Below are 23,082 nucleotides of genomic sequence, written 5' to 3'. Positions count from 1 at the left end.
TGTAGCTGGTTCACAGGCCACTACAGGGTCTATAGTTGTGACCCAAGATCTGTATTGCTGTTATCCAACAGGCAGGTACATGAGACTCCTCTCCTATCCCTTGGCTTGTGGGGGTAGGTTCCCCAACTCCTGGCCATCATGCTGACATCACTGCTCATGCTCATGTTGCTGTAATTTATTATTTTTTTCCTTTGTGTGTTTCACTGTCTTGTTTCTTTGTATATATCACAGGGGTTTTTTTGTTGTTGTAGAATAATGGACATTGTTAATATTATAATGTGGCAGCTCTGGAAATCAAATTCTCACCCTTCCTCAGGGTTGGTTTGTTTAGACTTTTATGAACTGATTTCATACTTGTGATCATTAAAGTCTATTCTCTTTGCTTAGTGGTTAGCTAGCGATTTGCCATAAACTTCTGGAACAAAGAAAATACATACTTCCCCCCCCCAGTCTTTGAAGGTAGGTTCTTTTTTTTTTTTTTGGAGGTAGGTTCTCTATGTATATTAGCATCTTAAGTGGTAATACTCTATCTTCACTACTCAACTAGGATGTTTACAACTCTGCCTTAGCCTTCACTTGTAACTTGCACAGAGCCTGATGATGAGCCAGGCATGTAGAACTTAGGGCCTTCTTGGGTCTTTTCTGAGAATGTGCTTAGGCCTTGGGCATATGTTTGGCCTTCTAGAGTCCCAGGAGTCTGTGGAACTTATCCAAACCCTTAGTCTCCAAACCATCTCACTCCCCAGTCTTTTCCCCGAAACTTTTCAGTTTGTCTATTGTTTAACCCAATTGTATGTCATGGCCTAGGAGGCAAGGACTAATGCATTTACTTTTTATGTTTTCAGCAAGTGCTCACCCCACACTTGGTAGCATTCTGAATCAGGCAAAAATGTTTGGTATCAAACACTGTTGAAAATGCAAGCCTGTTTATTAAGCAAGAATATATGGTTGGAGGCTTGGATTTGGAGGCCAGTAATAGTGTACAGTTTAGTCATTCTCCCCCATTGCCTTAGGGGCTAGTACTTGATGAGTTTTTATTTTTTAATTTTTTTAAGATTTTATTTATTTATTCATGAGAGACACACAGAGACGCAGAGACACAGGCAGAGGGAGAAGCAGGCTCCATGCGGGGAGCCTGACATGGGACTCGATCCCGGGTCTCCAGGAACAAGCCCTGGGCTAAAGGTGGCGCTAAACCGCTGAGCCACCCGGGCTGCCCTTTGATGAGTTTTTAGACTTCATGGTGGCAGAGTATAGTAGGAAGGAATAAGCAACATAGTGTCTTCTGCTTTGCTACTTGGTTCATATCAAAAAGGAACTGTAGAGCATGTGGTTCCTTACTGTAGTGAGGAAGGTGAACAGTCCGAGTATGGAAAGCATAATAAAGTACTGAAGGCCTGATGAGATAAGACTGACCTGACCTGTCAGCAAGTATGACTGCAAGCATATGCAGTGCATTTGTTTAGCTATTTATGCTCTTTCCAGTACCACCCTCACAGAACAGTGAAATTGATCACATTGTAGAAATCTTACCTTTAGGCAGACCTTGCCTTGAGTCTTACTAAGTCCTTGCTTCTATTTGCTCCCTCTCTTTGTTGGACTTTCACATTGGTTGTCTTCTCAACACTGTATTCCAAACAGCCACATACTTTTATTTTATACACAAGGCTATTGTAAGCACTATTTTAACACTGTCTTTTTCCTTTTTTTAAGAGCTGGGGTGGAAAGGAAAATGGCTTTGGACTTGCAGAATGTTGCAGAGACTTGCATATGATGGTAAGTAACTCTCGGATATGGGTGTCCTTTGGCAGAGCTATGTGTAGTCTCTTTTTGAGCCTTAGTTTACAATGAATATATGGTATATTAAGTTGCCACTTCAAATCAGGACCTTTGAGGAACCTGAGATCAACTAAGACCTAGCACGTCTTGTCTAGAAATGCTTGGGCCCTCAATCTGCTGACACTAAGAAGAATCTCAGAAACACAGTGTATGTTCATTCCCCAGCTCTTGACTAGGAAGCTGTATTTGGTGAATCTGTTTGAAAGTGTTGAAGTATCCCAGAAAGTGTATTTGTTTGTATTCTCTCACTGGAACCATTGGAACTCTGGGCAGTATGGTGTGATTTTTAAGAATGGATGCTTGGGGAACAGTACGTGAGAGTCACTGAGAACTTAAAATGTTTTGTGTGATTTCCATGTTTACCTCTCATGTCCTGTCCTGCCTGCTCATACCTTTCATCCATGCTTAGTTTACAAGGTTAGACCATCCTCCCTTCTGCTTTGATATGATGTTTTGGAACCACAATGCACAATTGGATTTGTTAAAAACAATTCTGTGCCAAGAAGCAACTATATTTTCCAGCAGATATTGCTGTTTTTGTCAGTTTATTGTGAATAGGACAAATACCTGTGATGAAATTTAGTAAATTTATCTTAGCAAGCCTTTTTCCCCTGGGAGAATGGTTCTTTTTCTGGTCAAAGAAAATAACAAATTAGAGCAAATTACTTTCTCACCTTGGTTGGTATACTTTCTTAGTGTGTATTATATAAATTAATACTGGGTAATATGGGAGGTAAGTGTTTATTTAATAATCAAAGCTACATAAATCTTAAAGAGTATTCAGTTCATGTGAAAATGACTTTCATCTTAAAATTAAGTTGGTTAATAATTCTTAGCCTCCTTTTGTTTTTTTTAATAAATTTATTTTTATTGGTGTTCAATTTGTCAATATATAGAATAGCACCCAGTGCTCATCCCGTCAAGTGCACCCCTCAGTGCCCGTCACCCAGTCACCCCCACCCCCCGCCCACCTCCCCTTCCACCACCCCTAGTTCGTTTCTCAGAGTTAGGAGTCCTTCATGTTCTGTCTCCCTTTCTGATATTTCTCACTTATTTTTTCTCCTTTCCCCTTTATTCCCTTTCACAATTTCTTATATTCCCCAAATGAATGAGACCATATAATGTTTGTCCTTCTCCGATTGACTTATTTCACTCAGCATAATACCCTCCAGTTCCATCCACGTCGAAGCAAATGGTGGGTATTTGTCGTTTCTAATGGCTGAGTAATATTCCATTGTATACATAGACCACATCTTCTTTATCCATTCATCTTTCGATGGACACCAAGGCTCCTTCCACAGTTTGCCTATTGTGGACATTGCTGCTATAAACATCGGGGTGCAGGTGTCCCGGCGTTTCATTGCATCTGTATCTTTGTGGTAAATCCCCAGCAGTGCAATTGCTGGGTCGTAGGGCAGGTCTATTTTTAACTCTTTGAGGAACCTCCACACAGTTTTCCAGAGTGGCTGCACCAGTTCCCATTCCCACCAACAGTGCAAGAGGGTTCCCCTTTCTCCACATCCTCTCCAACATTAGTGGTTTCCTGTCTTGTTAATTTTCCCCATTCTCACTGGTGTGAGGTGGTATCTCATTGTGATTTTGACTTGTATTTCCCTGATGACCCGTGATGCAGAGCATTTTCTCATGTGCTTGTTGGCCATGTCTATGTCTTCCTCTGTGAGATTTCTGTTCATGTCTTTTGCCCATTTCATGATTGGATTGTTTGTTTCTTTGGTGTAGAGTTTTAATAAGTTCTTTATAGATCTTGGAAACTAGCCCTTTATCTGATATGTCATTTGCAAATATCTTCTCCCATTCTGTAGGTTGTCTTTTAGTTTTGTTGACTGTATCCTTTGCAGTGCAAAAGCTTCTTATCTTGATGAAGTCCCAATAGTTCATTTTTGCTTTTGTTTCTTTTGCCTTCAGTGGATCTATCTTGCAAGAAGTTACTGTGGCCAAGTTCAAAAAGGGTGTTGCCTGTGTTCTCCTCTAGGATTTTGATGGAATCTTGTCTCACATTTAGATCTTTCATCCATTTCGAGTTTATCTTTGTGTATGGTACAAGAGAGTGGTCTAGTTTCATTCTTCTGCATGTGGATGTCCAATTTTCCCAGCACCATTTATTGGAGAGACTGTCTTTTTTCCAGTGGATAGTCTTTCCTCCTTTGTCGAATATTAGTTCACCATAAAGTTGAGGGTCCACTTCTGGGTTCTCTATTCTGTTCCATTGACCTATGTGTCTGTTTTTGTGCCAGTACCACCTTGTCTTGATGACCACAGCTTTGTAGTATAACCTGAAATCTGGCATTGTGATGCCCCCAGCTATGGTTTTCTTCTTTAAAATTCCCCTGGCTATTCGGGTTTTTTTCTGATTCCACACAAATCTTAAAATAATTTGTTCCAACTCTCTTAAGAAAGTCCATGGTATTTTGATAGGGATTGCATTAAACGTGTAAATTGCCCTGGGTAACATTGACATTTTCACAATATTCTTCCAATCCATGAGCATGGAATATTTTTCCATCTCTTTGTCTTCCTCAATTTCTTCCAAAATTGTTCTGTAGTTTTTAGGGTATAGATCCTTTCCCTCTTTGGTTAGGTTTATTCCTAGGTATCTTATGCTTTTGGGTGCAATTGTCAATGGGATTGACTCCTTAATTTCTCTTTCTTCAGTCTCATTGTTAGTGTATAGAAATGCCACTGACTTCTGGGCATTAATTTTGTATCCTGCCACACTGCCAAACTGCTGTATGAGTTCTAGCAATCTTGGGGTGGAGGCTTTTGGGTTTTCTATGTAGAGTATCATGTCATCGGCGAAGAGGGAGAGTTTTGTCTTCCTCTTTGCCAATTTGAATGCCTTTTATTTCTTTTTGTTGTCTGATTGCTGAGGTTAGGACTTCTAGTACTATGTTAGCCTCCTTTTGTATATCACACTTGTTTACCCCTTGGGCAAAACAGTATGATAAACTCCACTAGGTTTGTATAATACCTGTTTTGGGCCCAGCCTATGTTAAGAAATCACACATCCTTTTATTTACTGATTTTGGTAATCAGTGAGACTTTGGAAAAATACGTTATGTACTTTATTTTTTTTTAATATTTTATATATTTATTCATGAGAGACAGAGAGAGGCAGAGACATACATAGGTAGAGGGAGAGGCAGGCTCCCCGCAGGAAGACAGATGCAGGACTTGATCCTAGGACCCCGGGATCACAACCTGAGCCAGCGGCAGATGCTCAAACACTGAGCCACCCAGGCACCCTATGGTGTGTACTTTAGAAGGAAGTAATACGTGGGCATGTTTTTTTTTTTGTATTGAAATAATTATTGTATATAATAATTCTCCATTTTCAGAGGCAGCCACTGCTACTGGTTTCTTTTAAGGATTCATTTTATTTTTATTTATTTCTTTTTTTAAGATAGTTTATTTATTCATGAGAGACACAGAGGCAGAGGGAGAAGCAGCTTCCTGTGGAGCCTGATGCAGGACTCAGTCCCAGGATCATAACCTGAGCCAAAGGCAGATGCTCAACTGCTGAGTCCGTAAGGATTCATCTTAATGGGCATGCTGTTGTGGTCTCAGTTTTGTTTTTGCTTTTCTAGAGTTAAAGAGGATTTGTTGTAAGGATTTGGTCCATATTTACTTGGTATTTACCTGTGCAGAAAAGCATTTGATACCACAGAACGTGGTGTAGAATGGTATAAAGAGATTATTTGAAGAATTAAGAAGATACACCACTGAAGCATAGTTTGAATAAAATATTTCAGAAGGCAGTGATATAAACTAAGTCTCCATAAGAATGTTCTTTTCCATTCCCAAGTTGGTACCTAGACCCTTGTATTTATTCTCCATCCTTTCTTGGATTCTTATTCATTATTGCTTGGCAGACTTACCTGTCTTTTTCCTCTTGAGAATAGCTACAGAATTGATCTCTTGGATGAAAGGGCAGCAGATAACTTATAAGTAAGAAATATGAAGGCTTTTGGAGCTCTGGGCTGCATCCTCCTGATTCTGTGTTGTTAAAAGACATCTGAGCTCTACTAAGACGAGTGAAGGCACTATACCTGCTGACAGCAGTGCTCCTCCTGCTGCTATAATGAGTTGGACAAATGGTTAGGACTTTGAAGGAAGATTTGGGGAAAAGATGGTATCTGATTCTTTTATGTGCTTTATACACAGAAATACCCACCCAGTGCAACTACACTACACTTTGAATTCTATGCAGACCCTGGGGCCGAGGTCAAAATCGAGAAAAGGGTGAGTCTCATTCAGACTTGTTCTGATAGAGTCTATGATGTACTGTAACTGGAGTTTACTTCTAGGACTCCTCAGTTAAATGAGGGGGAATGGTTTTGAGATGCATTGCTGCCCTACCCAGCTAAATATACATAGCAGCTTCACAGGAGTAAACTATTCATTGTGTGCTCCGTTCTGACGGGTTTGGATATTACTTATGTTGGAGTGCTAGGAGACAGGACTCCCGATGAGGCGTTGTCATGACTTACACATTTTTCTCAGTCTCAGATGAGAATTCCAGCATTCAGTTTAATTGGATAGTGATCACTCAGTTTTCTCTATTTAAGTCAGTTTGTAAGGGTTACAGACAGGGTTCTGCTTCAATTATCTAGTCATTCATATTCTTTGAGGAGATACTAAAATTCAGTTTTGTTTTAGAAGTAGCTTAGTGAATAAGATCTTTTCTTCTACCTACAGCATAATAAATCTTTATAGATGAATGGTGCCTTGAAAACAGCTGCAGTGCATATCTAGAATGGAAACCATTTTCATGGATTTGGTCTTTTCTATGAAGGTTAAAAGGGGATAAGGAAAAGAAAGAGGCAATAGATAAATATAGAGAACAAACTGGTGGCTGCTAGAGTGGAGGTGGGCAGAGGGATGGGGTGAAATAAATGAGATTAAGAGTACACTTACTTACCTGATGAGCACTAAGTGATGTGTGGAAGTGCTAAGTCATTTTACTGTACACTTGAAACAAATATAATAGTGTATGTTAATTATACTTAAATAACTTTAAAAAGGGCTAAGGAATATTAAATGTCCATGTGCATTATATTTTGATATTATCTTCAAAGAAGCTTATATATAAAATGAGTATTTCAGGGAACTCTAAAGTTACCTTTTTTTTTTTTAAGAGCACTCAGGCTTCAGCCTACAGTGACATCTTGGTTTTCAGACAGCTCCCTTGCAGTCTTATGGTAAGGGAAGCTAAGGTATTACAGTGACTTCTAACAACTCCTGTCTTTTTAATTTCAGACAACTAGTAACACACTACATTATATTCACATAGAGCAACTTGACAAGGTAAGAGGAATCTTTGACTATTGGCTCGTTTCCTAACATTCAGCTTACTTTTTGTTCCTAACCCATCTTTTTTCTAATGTAGATTTCAGAAAGCCCTTCTGAAATCATGGAATCTCTTACCAAAATGTACAGCATTCCTAAGGATAAGCAGGTATGATAGGTCCTAATATTTATCTAAAGTGTGTGGTGGCTATCCATGTAGATTGATATGTGCTCGGCTGGGAGACAGCATATCAAAAAGAAAGGAGTCAGATCATGAGTAAATTAGTTTCTGTGAGTCTTTGTTTCCTCAGCTTCTATGAGGCCAACACCTACTAACTTCCTACATAGATTCTTGTGAGAGTTTGAGGAAAACATAAGAGCTGCCTTACTCACTGTGTGAATCTAGTAAATGTTAGTATCGTAACACTTACATACCAAAGAAGAAAACGTTTAGTTGTGTTTTTTTCTGTTCGTCGTTATGGTGATAAAATATTTGATTTGGTTAGTAACAATCAGAACTCCTGCCAGATGTCTTCAGTTTGTTGCCTATCAGTAGAGTGATACTTCTTGGCTTATGTTGGGATATTGGAATTTCCTGAGCCTGTGTTTTGCGGCTTATTTTGTCAGCTCGCCTCAGAGTACAACTGTTCTGTTTGACACCTTAACAAATAGGAATAGTAAACCATTTTACCAAATATCTCAATAATAGGTAAGGTTTAGCCCTCAAAAAGTACATTCACTGTTTTCATTGGTTTCCTAATTTAGGTCTTATATTCCTACAGATGCTGTTATTTACACACATACGGCTGGCCCATGGCTTTTCTAATCACAGGAAACGATTGCAAGCTGTTCAAGCCAGGCTGCATGCAATATCTATATTAGGTAAGATAATAACACTATAATTAACAGGCCCTGATTAGGTAATTTAGACATGATTTCCTTTGCATTTCATCTGTCTTTGTTGCTGTGAGGCTTATTGTAGTTACCTAGGTGGCAAGTTAAATTGTAAAATTGCCTGTATTTCTAATGTTCACCATCTTCATCATTCATGAGCTTCTTAATGTTGTATTAGAAAAAGATATATAAAAAAAGAAAAAGATATAATAAAAAAAAGAAAAAGATATAATACTTACAGACATAATCACTTGGGTTTAGTCTTGATTTTGGCCCTTTTTCTTTTAAAGGAGTGTTCAGGTAGTTAGTTCTTTCCTGGCTCCTGTTCTTCCTCTTGCCATTTCATCTTCCTCTTCTGTCCGTGGTATAATTTTGAAGGTAGAAGGTATTCATTCAGAAGTCAATACTGTGCATTTTATTTTTGATTGGTAGAATGGAAAGGACATTGGTTTTGGAGTCAGTCCTAGGCTCTCAGCCAGATTCTGCAGATGATTAGCTACATGTTTGTGCTTTTGGCCTATTTCTTCATTTAATATTGGGATACCACTCATAGACTCATACAAGGATTAAATGAAAACTTGTAAAGCACCTCACACAGGGTAGGCACATAGAAGGTATAAAATGGTAGCTGCTGTTAATATTACCAGCTTTAGTTATGTTATTACTTGTTTATCTCCTCTTTTAAACTATGAAGTAAAATTCATACTCTTCTTTTTGTACTCACACTTAGTATAACTTGTGGCATATTAGTGAGTGCATGTTTGTTAAACTAAATGAGTGTGTTCAAATCCATGTCTACTATTCTGTGTGGGATTCATTGAAAGTCAATTACACTCATTCTTAACTTTTACTCCACAGTGTCATACAAGTTTCTGACTTGGTCTGCAATAATCCAAAATTCTGTTCTTTTCAGCCTGTGATAAGTGTTTCCAGTGAAAAACAGAAGCACATGAAGAGACTAAAATGGAAGTCTATATCCAAGACATAATAAGTTATTGTATCAAGTAGTGATATTATAAAAATTTAATTCTTCACTTTCTCTTCATACTTCCATTTCCAAATATCCTTGGTCATGGCGATCAATACTAATATAATAATAGGAGAATCTGTCCGTTTGGAAGGTATTTAGGGCTTACCACCATATTTGATTGGTCCTCTAGAATTCAGTGATTCTGCCCTCCAATGCTGGGTGGAAGGGAATCTTTTCCCAGAACCAGTAGGCGCTAAAAGGTTTGTCACCAGGCAGTGGCTTGACCACTGCCTTCTTGCCTAAAGTGTTTATTTCTCCTTTTGCAGTGTATTCCAATGCCTTGCAGGAGTCAGCAAACAGTATCTTGTATAATGGGTTGATAGAGGAGTTGGTAGATGTCCTTCAGATAACAGATAAGCAGCTTATGGTAAGTATTAATATTCACCTATGTATGTCAGGCTCGTATATATTTATTTTTCTTTTGGTTTTTCCCAGGGGCTTAGCTCTTTTACTTCTTCCTCTTGAGATATTTAGCTGCAGAGTTAACAAGTGCTGGAGTTTCAGTGTTATTCTCAATAGACCTCCATCTATTCCAAACTGTTACCAGCAAAAGGACTTAAATTTTGAGTTCTAGCAACTTGGTTCATTTATCTACTTTTTAAAAAAGATTTATTTTGTTGATTTATTTTAGAGTGAATGGGGGGAAGGACAAAGGGAGAGGATTTCAAGCAGATTCTGTGCTGAGCATGGAGCCTCAACCTTAAGACCCTGAGATCATGACCTGAGCCGAAATCAAGACTTGGGCACTTAACTGACTAAGCCACCCAGGCACCCCAGTCATCTATTTCTTATTTAACACATCACATGTTTACCTTCCATCTTCATAGGAGATTAAAGCCGCTTCTTTACGAACATTAACATCAATTGTCCACTTGGAGAGAACTCCCAAACTCAGCAGTATTATTGACTGTACTGGAACTGCCTCTTACCATGGATTTTTGCCTGTACTTGTGCGGAACTGTATCCAGGCCATGATTGGTAAGTTTTGATGGTGGTTATTTTAGGTAACAAGAAGAACTTCACCCTTGCTTATCGGTCTTCGTTTAACATCTTGCCATCTTAACATCAAATTTTAGCTTGCTCTCTTTTTCTTTCTCTCCCAACCTCCCATATAGATCCTTCCATGGATCCATATCCTCACCAGTTTGCCACTGCTCTCTTCTCTTTTTTATACCATCTGGCCAGCTACGATGCTGGTGGTGAAGCCTTGGTCTCCTGTGGAATGATGGAAGCCTTATTGAAGGTGCTCTGCTTTTTAAAAAAAAAATATTTATGGGGAAATCAACTAAGAGCAAGTATAGAGTTATAAGTTTGGAATGGTTTACAGTGAGAGCAGATAGCATAGTCAAGTCTATCCAGAAAATGTTATTCTTAATTTTTCTAGTTTTGCATTCTGGTTATCTATCTCATTAACAACTTTTAAGAGCAGCTATCTCCATTATTAAGAATTGATCATAGTCTAGAATGATCTGAGAGTCAGGAGCCTCTGGGTACTAGTCAAGACTAGCCATATCTTTTTTTTTATTAATTTTTTTATTTATTTATGATAGTCACACACACAGAGAGAGAGAGAGAGGGGCAGAGACACAGGCAGAGGGAGAAGCAGGCTCCATGCACCGGGAGCCTGACGTGGGATTCGATCCCGGGTCTCCAGGATCGCGCCCTGGGCCAAAGGCAGGCGCCAAACCGCTGCGCCACCCAGGGATCCCTAGCCATATCTTATCATGACCTTATTAGGCTGTCACCCTAAAGAAAATACCATTAAGGTGTAATAGGTTTTACTGTGTGCTTGGCCCTAGACACCAGCTTTTTTCTCCCTGAATATTTTATTTAATACTGAAAGGTAATTTTTTTAAGGTCTCCATTATCTTGGGAGGCTATGTCCCAGAAGTGATAGAGCTATTATTTGACAAACACCTGTTTTTTTTCTCCCGCACTATACTTGGCTCCCTGAGACCCTAGACTGCATGTTTCCAAGAGAGTACATTATTCAGTTTTGTGTCTTTTCATTTTATTGGCTTTGTCTCTTTTTCTCTCCTTGATAGGTCATAAAGTTTCTTGGCGATGAACAGGACCAGATAACATTTGTCACCAGAGCCGTCAGAGTGGTTGACCTCATCACCAACCTGGACATGGCAGCTTTTCAATCCCATAGTGGACTTTCTATCTTCATTTATAGACTTGAGGTATTATTATACAAGGAGCACTTTGAATAGACATACACCATGAGAGCTGAGCCTAGGAAGTATTCTAATAACCCTAAAGAGCCATCTTAGCCTTTTTCTGTTTTTAGAAAACAGTTTTGTAATCTGCCTGCGACATCCTTTCATTATAATTATTTTTAATTCCTGATACATATGTAAAATTTTCTTAACTGCTTTTCCCTTGATTGTAGCATGAAGTTGATTTGTGTCGAAAAGAATGTCCATTTGTGATCAAGCCAAAGATCCAGAGACCCAGTACTACACAAGAAGGAGAAGAAATGGAAACTGATATGGATGGTAATTACAGCTACTAAGTCAGTATTTTGGTGCTTGACATTTTCCTATAATCCAATCCCAATTTTCATTCTTCCTCCTTATAAATTCCAAAGTGCACAAGTGATTTGAGCACGTATTTTCAGCAACAAAACAGTGTTTTTCTTCATAAGTGATTTATGTGTTGTTTTTCATGAGGATAATTATAAAAGAGGGAGGCACAAGTTGTTGGGAATAGAGAAGGAAGGTGAAGCAGATGGTGGAGCTGCAGTAAAGCCCCGCAGTCACTCTATGGGATGTTAATCTGTTTTATTTCAAGACTTAATAGCTATTTTCTACGTATTGGTTCATTATCTTCTTATTTCCGCTAAAATGTAAGCTCCATGAGATCAGGGTACTGTTTTGTTCACTGCTCTATCTTCGACAGTGCCTGATATATCGTAGGTGTTTAAATATGTGTTTGGGAAAGATAAGGAGAATGCAGACTCTAAAATGGGACCTTACAAAACTGTTGGGCTATTTCGAGAAGGAAGAAGAGAGGTGAAGAAGTTGCTGAATAGGGAGCATATTTTAAATCAAAATCTCCCTGAACATCGCCCCCCCCCATGCATGGTTCATGATAATAGTAATTAAAAAAACTATTCCCCAAAACAACTTCCTTAGTTTAAATTCTTATCTTGATGACCCAGAATGTCATTACATGAATCTTTTATCATGCTTATTTATAACAAAGGTACTAGAATTTATAATGCTTTAATTCTTGACACTTCGTGCTATAGGTTGCTTTCCTTTTTTTTTTTTTTTTCTGTTATTTTTCCTGAAGAGTTATTCACATGCATTGCTATCCCTAGAAATCCCTTTACCCAATTTCTGTCTCTGGTTTATTGTGGGCAAGCTGGCATTTGAGTTAATGGGTGAAATCCCAGAGTGTTGATTAAAATGTGACATCTGCTAAATAGAAGATTATTTAAAAGCCTCATTGTTTATTATAAATCAGTGGTTGTCAAACTTTGAGTATGCATAAGAATAAAAGTGCTTGCTAAAGATGTAGACCCTGGGAGCGCCAGGGTTTCAGTTGGTTAACCATCCAACTCTTAATTTCAGCTAAGGTCGTGATCTCGGGGTCATGAGATTGAGTACCATGTCAGGCAGGCAATGCGCTCAGTGCAGTCGACTTGAGATTCTCTACCTCTACCCCTACTTTGTGCACTCACGCATGTGCACTCTCTCTCTTAAATAAGATAAATAAATAGAAATTTTTTAAAGTTGTAGACCCCATCTGCAATGTTTAATTCAGTAAGTAAGTCCAGGAAATCCACATTTAAAAGAATTTTTTTAAGATTTATTTATTTAGGGACACCTGGGTGGCCTTTGGCTCAGGGCATGATCCCGGTCCAGGGATAGAGTCCCACATCAGGCTCCCTGCGAGGAGTCTGCTTCTCCCTCTGCCTATGTCTCTGCCTCTCTCTCTGTGTCTCTCATGAATAAATAAATAAAATACTTTTTAAAAAAGATTTTACTTATTTAGAGAGAGACTGTATGCAAGCGGGGGGGAGGCGGGGAATAATAGGGAGAGAGACCATCTCAAGCAGAATCCTTACTGTGTACAGAGCCCTACCTGGGGCTGATCCCACAACCCTGGGATTGTGACCTGAGCTGAAATTAAGAGACAGACAGTTAACCAACTGAGGCACCCAGGCACCTCAGGAAATCCACATTTTTAACAACCAATCCAGGTGATTCTGATGTATTTGTAGAGAAAATGTTATATTCAATTAAAATAAACGGGTTACAAAACCATGAGTTTGTGCTTCTTGTATATAAGTAGGCACAGGTATATAGGTTTGTAAAAGGATAAAAATATTGGAAGAAAGTATTTCAAAATGTAAACAATGGTTTATTACTAGTGGAACTTTATATTTTACAATTTGTAAGAAGTGATTACATATCTTGTACTTCATTAAAATTACAAAAAGCTCTACCTACTACTGTCTGCTACCCACCAATAGTGTGTGAAATTGTGTGTTTTACTTAACCACTGTTTTTCCTCCCACATTTGGTGGATGAAAAATATTGAAGGGGATTTCTTTTGAAGATTTTTTAATTTGCATGTCTTAAATATTAATGATGTTAAATATTAAATACCTTTTTGTTTTGTGGCAAACTTACATTTTTATTTTGGGTTTTAATATCATCTGTCACCATATTTGTATCATTTATCTCAATAAATTTCTCAACTGTACTTTTGGTGGTGCTTTTATTCTAACTAGTTTCTTTATCATAACTTTTACTTTAGTTGCAGATGTGACTATGGAAAGTAGTCCAGGCTCATCTGTCTCTGTGGAACACCGGCTAGATGTTGAATTAAGGGCATCAAGTTCTAGCAGCAGCGCTAGCATCTCTTCTGGCTCTGGTCCTGGCCCCCGTCCTGGTGGGTAGACAAGTAGATACACAGTCTTACATACTGAATTACTAAACTAGTCAAGAAGGTGCTTTGGGAGCAGCTTTAGTGGTACATTTGGAGGTTTGCTTCTTAGGACTATGTTACCTTGCCATTAACATTTATTTCATAGTTTTCTGTTTGCACATTGATTATTTTATCAAAGCAGCCATTTCAGAGAGCAGATAATATCTAAAACAGGAACTGAGGATCAGAGAGTTAATCTTTTTACTTTGTACTATTACATGAGTCTCTTTTCATTGTAGTATTAGTTTTGTATAGTCCTTGGTGATTTATTTTCCCAATTTCAAAGCTTAGTAACTATTCTTACCAGCATCCAGAAGTCTCACCTCGAATATCTGCTAGTGTTGATATAGTGTATATGCATCTCTTAAAAATTTGTTTTATGTGCCTGTTTACTGTGGTCTAATGGTGAATCCTCCATCTTTCTCCCTTGCTTAGGAGTCCAGTGTATTCCACAAAGAGCAGCACTTCTCAAATCCATGTTGAATTTCCTCAAGAAGGCCATTCAAGACCCTGCTTTCTCAGATGGCATACGACATGGTATTTGATTTTGGATTTTCTTGATGGATATTTGACTCTCTCCAAAGATTAGTCCTTTTGATTCTTTCTGATGCTACTCTTTTTTTATAAGACAGGCTTAAGAAAAGGCATGCCATTTTGAATAGCTTTTAGTCATTTAGTGTCACTTTTTCCTAGACCTAAGGATTCTCTAGGTATTTTCATAATGATTAACCTATTTTTTTCCTTTTTCAGCTTTTGACTCTGTGCTCACTTTCAGGCTGCTACTCCACTTTGTGTCTATATTCTTTTGTTCTAGTCTAAACCATTAGACTAGAATCAACACAGGAGTTTACCAAAGTAGTGGTATATGCAGTATATTGCTCCCATCAAACTATTGCTAGACTGATCATATTCTCCTTGATGTTCTCTTTTCTTTTCTCTTAGTGATGGACGGTTCTCTCCCTACCTCCCTGAAGCACATCATCAGTAATGCAGAATATTATGGCCCATCACTCTTCCTTCTAGGTAAATGGTATTGATAGTTGGTTATACCAAGCTGAAATAACCTGGCAGAGTTCTCTGTATATTTTTATACCCTTTTAGAGGTTTACTGTCCACATTCATCTGCTGTGTTATTATGTATCTTTCTAGTTGGTGATGAAATAGAGAAAGGTCAGAATTCGGTTTCAAATATCCATTTCTTGAATGCCAAATATACCTTCTATACACAGTATATTATAAATCATTTGTGATAAGTAATATTGTACATTTGTTCTGTACTTAACATTGCAAATGTAATAAGTATGTCTTTTTTTTAAATAAGTATGTCTTTATTCAATGGTAGTTCCTAATCTTGATCTGGAAAATTCAGTAAGAATGGTTTCCAGTCTTAGAACTGAATGTCAGACCCACAAACTGTAATAATAGAAAATTGTTTCATTCTTTTGAAAATGCAGCTTTGGAAGCTGTGGGTAAACTTTGTTTTTATTAATAGGCATTTATTGAGTGCCCTACATATGCAGGACAATGTTTGAGATACGTAGGCTTTTAGAATTCCCTTTAAAACTAAAGGAATGTGGGGATCCCTGGGTTGCGCAGTGGTTTGGCGCCTGCCTTTGGCCCAGGGCGCGAGCCTGGAGACTCGGGATCGAGTCCCACATCAGGCTCCCAGTGCATGTAGCCTGCTTCTCCCTCTGCCTGTGTCTCTGCCTCTCTCTCTCTCTGTGTGTGTGTGTGTGACTATCATAAATAAATAAAAATTAAAAAAAACTAAAGGAATGTAATAGGAAGTGTGGAAATAAAGAAAACCTCCTTGTACCAGTGGCACATGTTCTTTTAATACTTCGGGATGTCTGGAGGGAGTAGCTTTGGCTACTACAGTTTAAGTACTTGTCCTCTTGCTGAAGTAAATTTGAGTTTTTATATTTTAAGTTTGTATCCTGTGACCTTGCTTAGTAGTTCATACTTTTTAAAATTTAAGATATTCTGTATAGTCTTCTTATTTACAAATAGTTCTTTTTTTAATAATTGTTTTGCTTTTTGTGTCTTACTGCATTGGCAAAGATTTCCAATACAATGCCAAATAGAGGTGGTAAGGATGGACCTCTTTGCTTTGCTCCTGAACTCAGAGGAACACATTCAGTATTTCACCATTAAGTCAAGATACAGGGAAGAAGGATGACTCTCTCTGGGAAAAAGCTCCAGAACACAGAAAAGCAAGTGCACAGGCATCTTATACAGGAGAAGTTTAAAGGAAGCAGCAAGAGGACATGTGTACATATGGGGTGGGGGCAGGGAGCAGGTGAGCCTTCAGAATGACGCAGGAAGCCAGAAATGAGACTTCGAGTGCTAAAGCAAATATCAGTTGAGGTCAGAACTCCTTCTCTACAGTCTTTAATTCATCCCTGCTGTTTGAATTAGCATAGTAACCTTCCTGGTTTCCTGTAAATAAACTTATACTTGAGAGAGACCAAATTTGCAAAGCCAACTCAAAATAATTAGGCCAACAATTATTATTGTATCTCTATAAATGATAGTGTAGAGTTTTTCACCCTAGACAGGAGACAGGAAAAGAAATTAATGGGGGGTCTGAGAATCTGTTATAGTTGGCTGTTTGGTTTGTTGTTTTATTTGTTGGAACTATTCAGGATACCTTACCTGTAGTACTGACCCACATGCAGCAGGAAGTCCCCTTTAAGATACACACACCACCTTAAAATAATAGTAGTTTATCAAAAGAAAAAAGTAGTTTAATGTTAATCTGTGTTTTTTAATATTCATTGATTGATTTGAGAGAGAATGCACACAAGCAGAGGGTAGAGCGGGGGAGGGGGATCTCAAGCCGACTCTGTTCAGCATGGATCCCAACACAAGGCTTGATCCCATGACTCCCAAGATTGTGGCCAAAACCAAGAGTCCGATGCTCAACTGATTGAGCCATCCAGGCGCCCCCAGTCTTTTTACCAACTATAGCAACTAGACTGCTTTGTTCTTCATTGAGGGCTTGCTTCTAAGGTTTGAGCTGTTTAGTTAATGTAGTTGGCCAGGAGTTGTGCCATTATTTGGGTGGCCTCTATAAGATGTGTCTATGTCACAGAATTAAAAACACCTAATCTTGGACCAAAGATGGTGATGCAGCCCAATATAAAAAAAAAAAAAATGGCTCAGTGCTCCCTTTTGTGGCAAGACTTGATGAACAAGCTAGATATTCTGGTTGGATCTAGGGTACCTGGATACTAAATATCCACAGAACACAGGTCAGGGTGTATGGATTAGAAGGGAGCAGAGGGTGGAGTGGAATGTATGACCTTGCTGAACAAGAGTTGTGTCATAGAAGATCCAGTAGCCCAAGGGGGTTGGAGGGTGGAGTTTCTAGTGGGCCAGATTACATCAGGGCAGAAATGCCAGGGCAAAATAGTCTCAATGGGAGGGACATCATTGTCTAGACTGAATTGGTGGGGAAAGCTAGGAAGGGCATGGAAGTATCTGGTGAGATTGTGCTGTCCTGCTACAACAATTCTGTGCTAAAACCAACCAAATAAGGATTCTGATTCTTCCCAAATTCAACCTCTGACTCTTCTACTTTTTACTCAACTTTTATACCCAACTGTATCCCTTTTAATTTCTCCAACTGCCTTTTCTTCTCCCAGTTCCTATCTTGGCCCTGCTGCACTTTAGTCTGTTTAAGTCTGCTTGTGCTCTGTTTCTTGCCTAGCTTATGCCAACACCATGATGGTTGTTATGGACTACTTAACCAGAGAGGGGGCAGATAGTCAATATGAATATTGAAGACCTCCCAGGGGACAAGAGTTATCTGCATAACTGTTTGCCTGGGCTAGGGCACCTGTTAACATTGCTAGAGTTCTAGTGCTCAAGTAACATTCTCTATTACCATTATATAAGTACTGTCCTTCAGGTTGAGGAAGATGGGAAATGTTGGTGCAGTGACAGTGGAATAATGGAAAGTGAAGCGAGAGACTATCAGATTAGGGGAAATCAGCTGATGAGGCCATGGGAATTGTGATGAGTGAATGTGGCTACCCATTACAGGGTGCCGTTAACATTTGGGAGTGTCACCACTGAGGCTGGGACTATCAGTAATGCTGAAGTCATCATCTAGGATATTGGGTTGATAGAAGTCCTGGCCTAACCCCAAGAATATTTTTTTCTTCAGGAAAATTCCTTTGGTTCCTTTTAACTTATATATTCTCTCTTGGAAACACTATTGTATAGCTAGTATGCCTGCCATGTTGATCTCATGTCACTTTCTGCTAGAATTTCTTTGTATAATCTTTCAAGATGCCTATTACATTATCAATTTTTTTTATTTTTTTACACATTTTGTAAATTTCTATTTCCTTATTCTTAAGAGACTCTTCGTCTTTATACATTATTGCTCTTTTATGGGTTTTGTAGGTTCTAGAATTTGATTTTCATCATTAATTTTTGAAGCATTATCTTTCATTACTTATAGGAATCAGTTGCTAGGTTCTTTATGGAGCCAGTTTGTTTTTGTTTTTCCTTTTTAAAATTCTAATATTTAGTCATCTTTTAGTTTTAAAAAAGGGTTTAAACTGTCCCACTTAACAGTAGTATTATGACAGCATTATAGTTAGACCTCTGTAAAATAACGGATCGATGACTTAGCAACCTCTAGTAGAATATTAATTTTAGTTTATATATACTCAATTTTAGCAACCTCTTGTAATTTAGACATTTGTGTAAAAAAAAAGTATGTATACCATAGGAACCAAAAAAAGGACTTATGTTTTCCGTAAGTTTATAGTCCATCAGAAGTCTCAAAGGCCATTGATTTGACAACTCTTGGTCCTCAGTAATTGATATATATTTGCCATTTCAAGGACATTTGAAGTAGATGAAAGGTACTCTATTCACCATCTTGAACTGAGAAAATCCTTTGGTTTCTTTTAGATCTCAGGTATCAGCATTACAAGTTTGTTTTACACATGGTTTACTAATATTGTATGTGTGTGCACGCTTTGTCAGGTTTTAAAATCAAAAATTTTAAATCTCATAAAATGAGTTGAGAAGCCTTGTCTTAGTTGCTCCTAGAAAGTTTAATAACCCATCTAAAACTGTTGGTTTGGTGCTTTTCTCTTACTTGGTATTTTTACTTCTAAAAGTTTTTGTGGTTATTGATCTAGTCTGCTTTACTATCATTTTTTGAAAGCCAATTTTTACCACATTTTCTTAAAAGCATTGCATTTCACTTGTTAGCATACAGTTTATAGAAGAATTTTATTTGTTCTGAATCCAGTTAGATCTCCTTTTTTCATTGCTGATATATTACTTGCTTAGATTTCCCATAGCTTCTAAGCTTTCTCCGTCTTTTCAGAGGGTTATTGGTTTTAATTATTCATGCTATTTGCTTGCGGTATTACTAAATGCTATTTTTTTCTATTATTTCTAGCTTCACTTTTGGTTACCTTTTAATGAATGCATTAATTTCCTCTTGAGCATTGATAATAGTCTTTACAGCCATGTTAAATGTATTGTCAAAAATCTGTCAGATTGATACCTAAAAACTCTTCATGTTGCTAATGGTATTTTAAATAAGCTATATGCTATATGTTGGCAAATTGAACTCCAATAAAAAAATAAAAATAAAAACTAAATGAAAAAACAAAATTGCTGAAAAGCTTTTTAGAAGACATTTTGTGCATTCCATCAGTTTACATTCACTTCAACCCAGCACCCCTCTTCCCATCTTAAATATTTTCCCTGCATTTTAAACAAAAACGGATGTGTTTTTAGGTTTATCAGCCCTCATAATTGTAGACCAGTTCATATCCACGGTAGTTCATGTATTTAGTGGAATGGTATACAGCCATTCAAATTAAATGAACTGGGGTGCCTGGGTGGCTCAGTCATTGAAGTGGCTGCCTTTGGCTTGGGTCATGATCTCAAGGTCCTGGGATTGAGCTCCATGTCAGGTTCTCTGCTCAGCAGGAAGCCTGCTTCTCTTCTCTCTTCTCTCTCTCTGCCTACTTATTATGCTCACTCATGCTTGCTCACTCTCTCTGTCAAATAAGTAAAAATCTTTTTTAAAAAAAACGAATTGTAGTGACAGGGAAAGATAAAAGAGAATATATGGCATATTATAATTTAAAAGAAACAGGTTATATAGCAATATAACCTCGTTGGTGTAAAAAATATGCTTATAAAATCTTAATGTTTTTCATTTATACATATTTCTTAAAATTATATGTAAGATGTAGAACATGATCTGATACACATAGTGAAAGGATTTCAATAATCAAGCTAATTAACAAATCATTTTATGTGACTAAAGCACCTGAAAACTACTCTCGGTTTATTTTTCAGTATTCAATATGGTATTATTATCATTATGCGTGTACATTACCCATAAAAGTCTTGAAGGTTTGACACCTAATTCTTAATAGTGATCTTTTGATTGAGCAGTATTAGGAGTTTTCATTTCAGAGTAAGCACAAGCATTTAAATTGTTGTACATCAAATATGTTTTTTTAAGCCATTGGAGTTTTGTAAATACCTGTGAAGAATCTCAGTTTCTCCTATTTCTCATCTTTTTAGCTACTGAAGTGGTGACTGTGTTTGTATTTCAAGAACCATCTCTGCTCTCCTCACTCCAGGACAATGGATTAACAGATGTCATGCTTCATGCACTGCTTATCAAAGATGTGAGTCTGCTTCTTTTAAAGAATGCTCTGTGCATACCCCTCCCCACAATATACACAAAGACATACTCCCTACTATCTCCTGTGCAATACCTAATCAAAGTTTTGTGGCATTCTATACCTGAACGCTTTTGGAAGTCTTCAAACACTTGATCTTCTGTCTAGGTTCCTGCTACCCGTGAAGTCCTTGGCTCCCTCCCAAATGTATTCAGTGCACTCTGTTTGAATGCCCGAGGTCTTCAGTCATTTGTACAGTGTCAGCCTTTTGAACGTCTTTTCAAAGTTCTTCTGTCTCCAGATTATCTCCCAGCCATGCGAAGGAGGAGGAGTTCTGATCCTCTTGGTAAGTCACCAGGATTTATCTTACAATAATCTGTTCGCTGTTGTGTCAAGATTTTAGATGATTATCAAGCCACCAATTGGCAAGAAAATCCTTTATTGACCTTACATCATTTCTCTGCTAGGTGTGCTAAGCTTAATGGGAATTATCACCAGAGTTATCATTATATCACTGTATACATTGTATTGCAGGTAGAAAAAGCATACTTCATCCTTACCCTCTGCTCATATTTTCATGCTTCTCAACAGTTCAGTGTGGGGGGGAGGTGTGTTTCAAAAAGTTCAGAGTTTTAATCCAGATGTGACCAGACTTTGGCCATAGAAACCTTTCCCTTCCTAGGCCACTTGTGGGACCAGATCACGTCCCCACGTGGTTCCAGATCTTCGAGCAGTACCTCTGGCCATGTCCTCATGCTCAATTTGCTGCAGCATTTGGGTGGATCAGAAACGGAATTGTAGCAGTGACTTGTAGAGGCTATACCCCTTCCTCTTGGGTTAGGGCAAGAGGGGGCAGTCCTGGATTCTCACGTGGGCTCCCAGGAGGCGGGACCTGCACTGCGCCACTGTCTCAGTGGGAAAACCCAGAGAAGCAGGAATTACCCAGTGGAGATCTTGGAGGTGAAGTCACCTAGGGCATGGAGTCTGGCAGAGGTGACAGCACAGGGGGAAAAGGGTCTCCTTAGGAGTCCAAATTTCTACCTATCATCATTCTGTGCCATTTTGATGCCTCAGTGGTGAGAGTTTGAGAGAAGCTGAGGACTTGATCCCAGTGACCTTTGGAAGTTGACAAATAAGGGATGGTATTCCTCGGACTATCAACAGCTCATTATTAGATGTACTATCATGGTGCTAGTGAATAATGGGTATTAGGGGTAGTATATTTCCGGGTTCACCATCTAGTCTGTAGCAACAGGAGATACAAAGTCTCTAAGGTAGTCACAAATGAATAGATTTCCTTCTCAGTGTATTTGAGACCAGATTATTGAAGAATAATGAGAAGATAGGACTCCAGAAATAATCCAGTTTTTACAAATGTGCTTTGTGCTTTCAGCCACCACTGTAGCATTTTAGCTATTATTATTCTTTATTGGGGCAGCCAGAGGATTAATGGTTTATGCTTCTTTATTTTCTCTCTCTCTTTACAATACTAGTTCAGACCTTGGCAGTAGAGATTGCCAGGGTAGAATGTAGTATACGCAGTTATTTAAAATATGTTTAATAGACTGATAAGGGTTTCTTCTTCCTCTTCAGTGATTTGCTTTCAGAAGTTAGCCTGAATTCATTTGAGAAAGCATGGCATGAGGAAATCACAGCCACCAGCTCAGATTCTTCTTTTCTCCTCATTGGCAGAGAAAATAGCTCAAACTCTTATTTTCTTCAGTCTTTTAACAGTTCCTTTTTTGCTTTAAGGGGATACTGCATCTAACCTGGGGAGTGCTGTTGATGAGCTCATGAGACATCAGCCCACCCTCAAAACAGATGCAACGACTGCGATCATCAAGGTGGGAAGTGATAAGGCTGACCATGGGCATGAGATAGCAGTTAGGGTTTTTTGTTTTTTGTTTTTTGTTTTTGTTTTAAAAAAACTTGGCCTGTTGGAGGTCATTTGGATTCTTGGACTTAGGCCTAGAAGAGGATTATGTCTGCCTTATTTTCTCCATGTCCTTGGGTTGGTACTTTGTCCCCCTCCCCCAAAAAGTCACTTAGGTATTGCTTTCTTCTATGGGACGTGAACAAGTTGCCAGGATTTAGCTTCTGTTTGTAAAAGCATACTACTTTTTCTAATCTTTGTTTCTTGGTGGTTTTTTTTCCCCACATTTAGTAGCCCTGCCAGTTGCCTGTATAGTATATGAGTTCCTGGTGCTTGTGAATAAGGACATGGAGTCAATTAGTCAGTCAGTCAGTTAACATCTATGGGACCCTGAACAAGTTGTTTAACTTCGCTGAACTTCAGTTCCCTTGTTTGTAAAATAGGATTGATGACTATAATCCATGAGTGATGTATGTTACATGTATGTGTGTGTGTGTGTGTGTGTGTGTGTATAAAGATAA

The 23,082-nt window shown here is 38.3% G+C and overlaps 1 protein-coding gene across 8 annotated transcripts in view; it reads left to right on the top strand.

Annotated features, from left to right (window-relative positions):
* HUWE1 (HECT, UBA and WWE domain containing E3 ubiquitin protein ligase 1) overlaps positions 1-23,082 on the top strand; it is a 171,059-nt gene that overhangs the window by 68,847 nt on the left and 79,130 nt on the right. For all 8 annotated transcript variants that reach the window (XM_055337490.1, XM_055337489.1, XM_055337497.1 and 5 more), the window contains 16 exons: positions 1,714-1,776; positions 6,022-6,099; positions 7,117-7,164; positions 7,247-7,315; positions 7,929-8,028; positions 9,337-9,437; positions 9,898-10,048; positions 10,186-10,313; positions 11,116-11,256; positions 11,466-11,571; positions 13,844-13,978; positions 14,450-14,551; positions 14,957-15,037; positions 20,588-20,694; positions 20,857-21,034; positions 22,441-22,532. In XM_055337490.1, coding sequence (XP_055193465.1) covers positions 1,714-1,776; positions 6,022-6,099; positions 7,117-7,164; positions 7,247-7,315; positions 7,929-8,028; positions 9,337-9,437; positions 9,898-10,048; positions 10,186-10,313; positions 11,116-11,256; positions 11,466-11,571; positions 13,844-13,978; positions 14,450-14,551; positions 14,957-15,037; positions 20,588-20,694; positions 20,857-21,034; positions 22,441-22,532 — 1,680 coding nt within the window. The remainder of the gene's footprint in view (positions 1-1,713; positions 1,777-6,021; positions 6,100-7,116; positions 7,165-7,246; positions 7,316-7,928; positions 8,029-9,336; positions 9,438-9,897; positions 10,049-10,185; positions 10,314-11,115; positions 11,257-11,465; positions 11,572-13,843; positions 13,979-14,449; positions 14,552-14,956; positions 15,038-20,587; positions 20,695-20,856; positions 21,035-22,440; positions 22,533-23,082) is intronic.

The sequence above is a fragment of the Nyctereutes procyonoides genome, unplaced genomic scaffold (genome assembly GCF_905146905.1).
Source record: "Nyctereutes procyonoides isolate TBG_1078 unplaced genomic scaffold, NYPRO_anot_genome, whole genome shotgun sequence".
NCBI classification, from domain to species: domain Eukaryota; kingdom Metazoa; phylum Chordata; class Mammalia; order Carnivora; family Canidae; genus Nyctereutes; species Nyctereutes procyonoides.
Note: the sequence above shows the minus strand (reverse complement) of the source record. Positions and strands in the feature narration are given on the sequence as shown.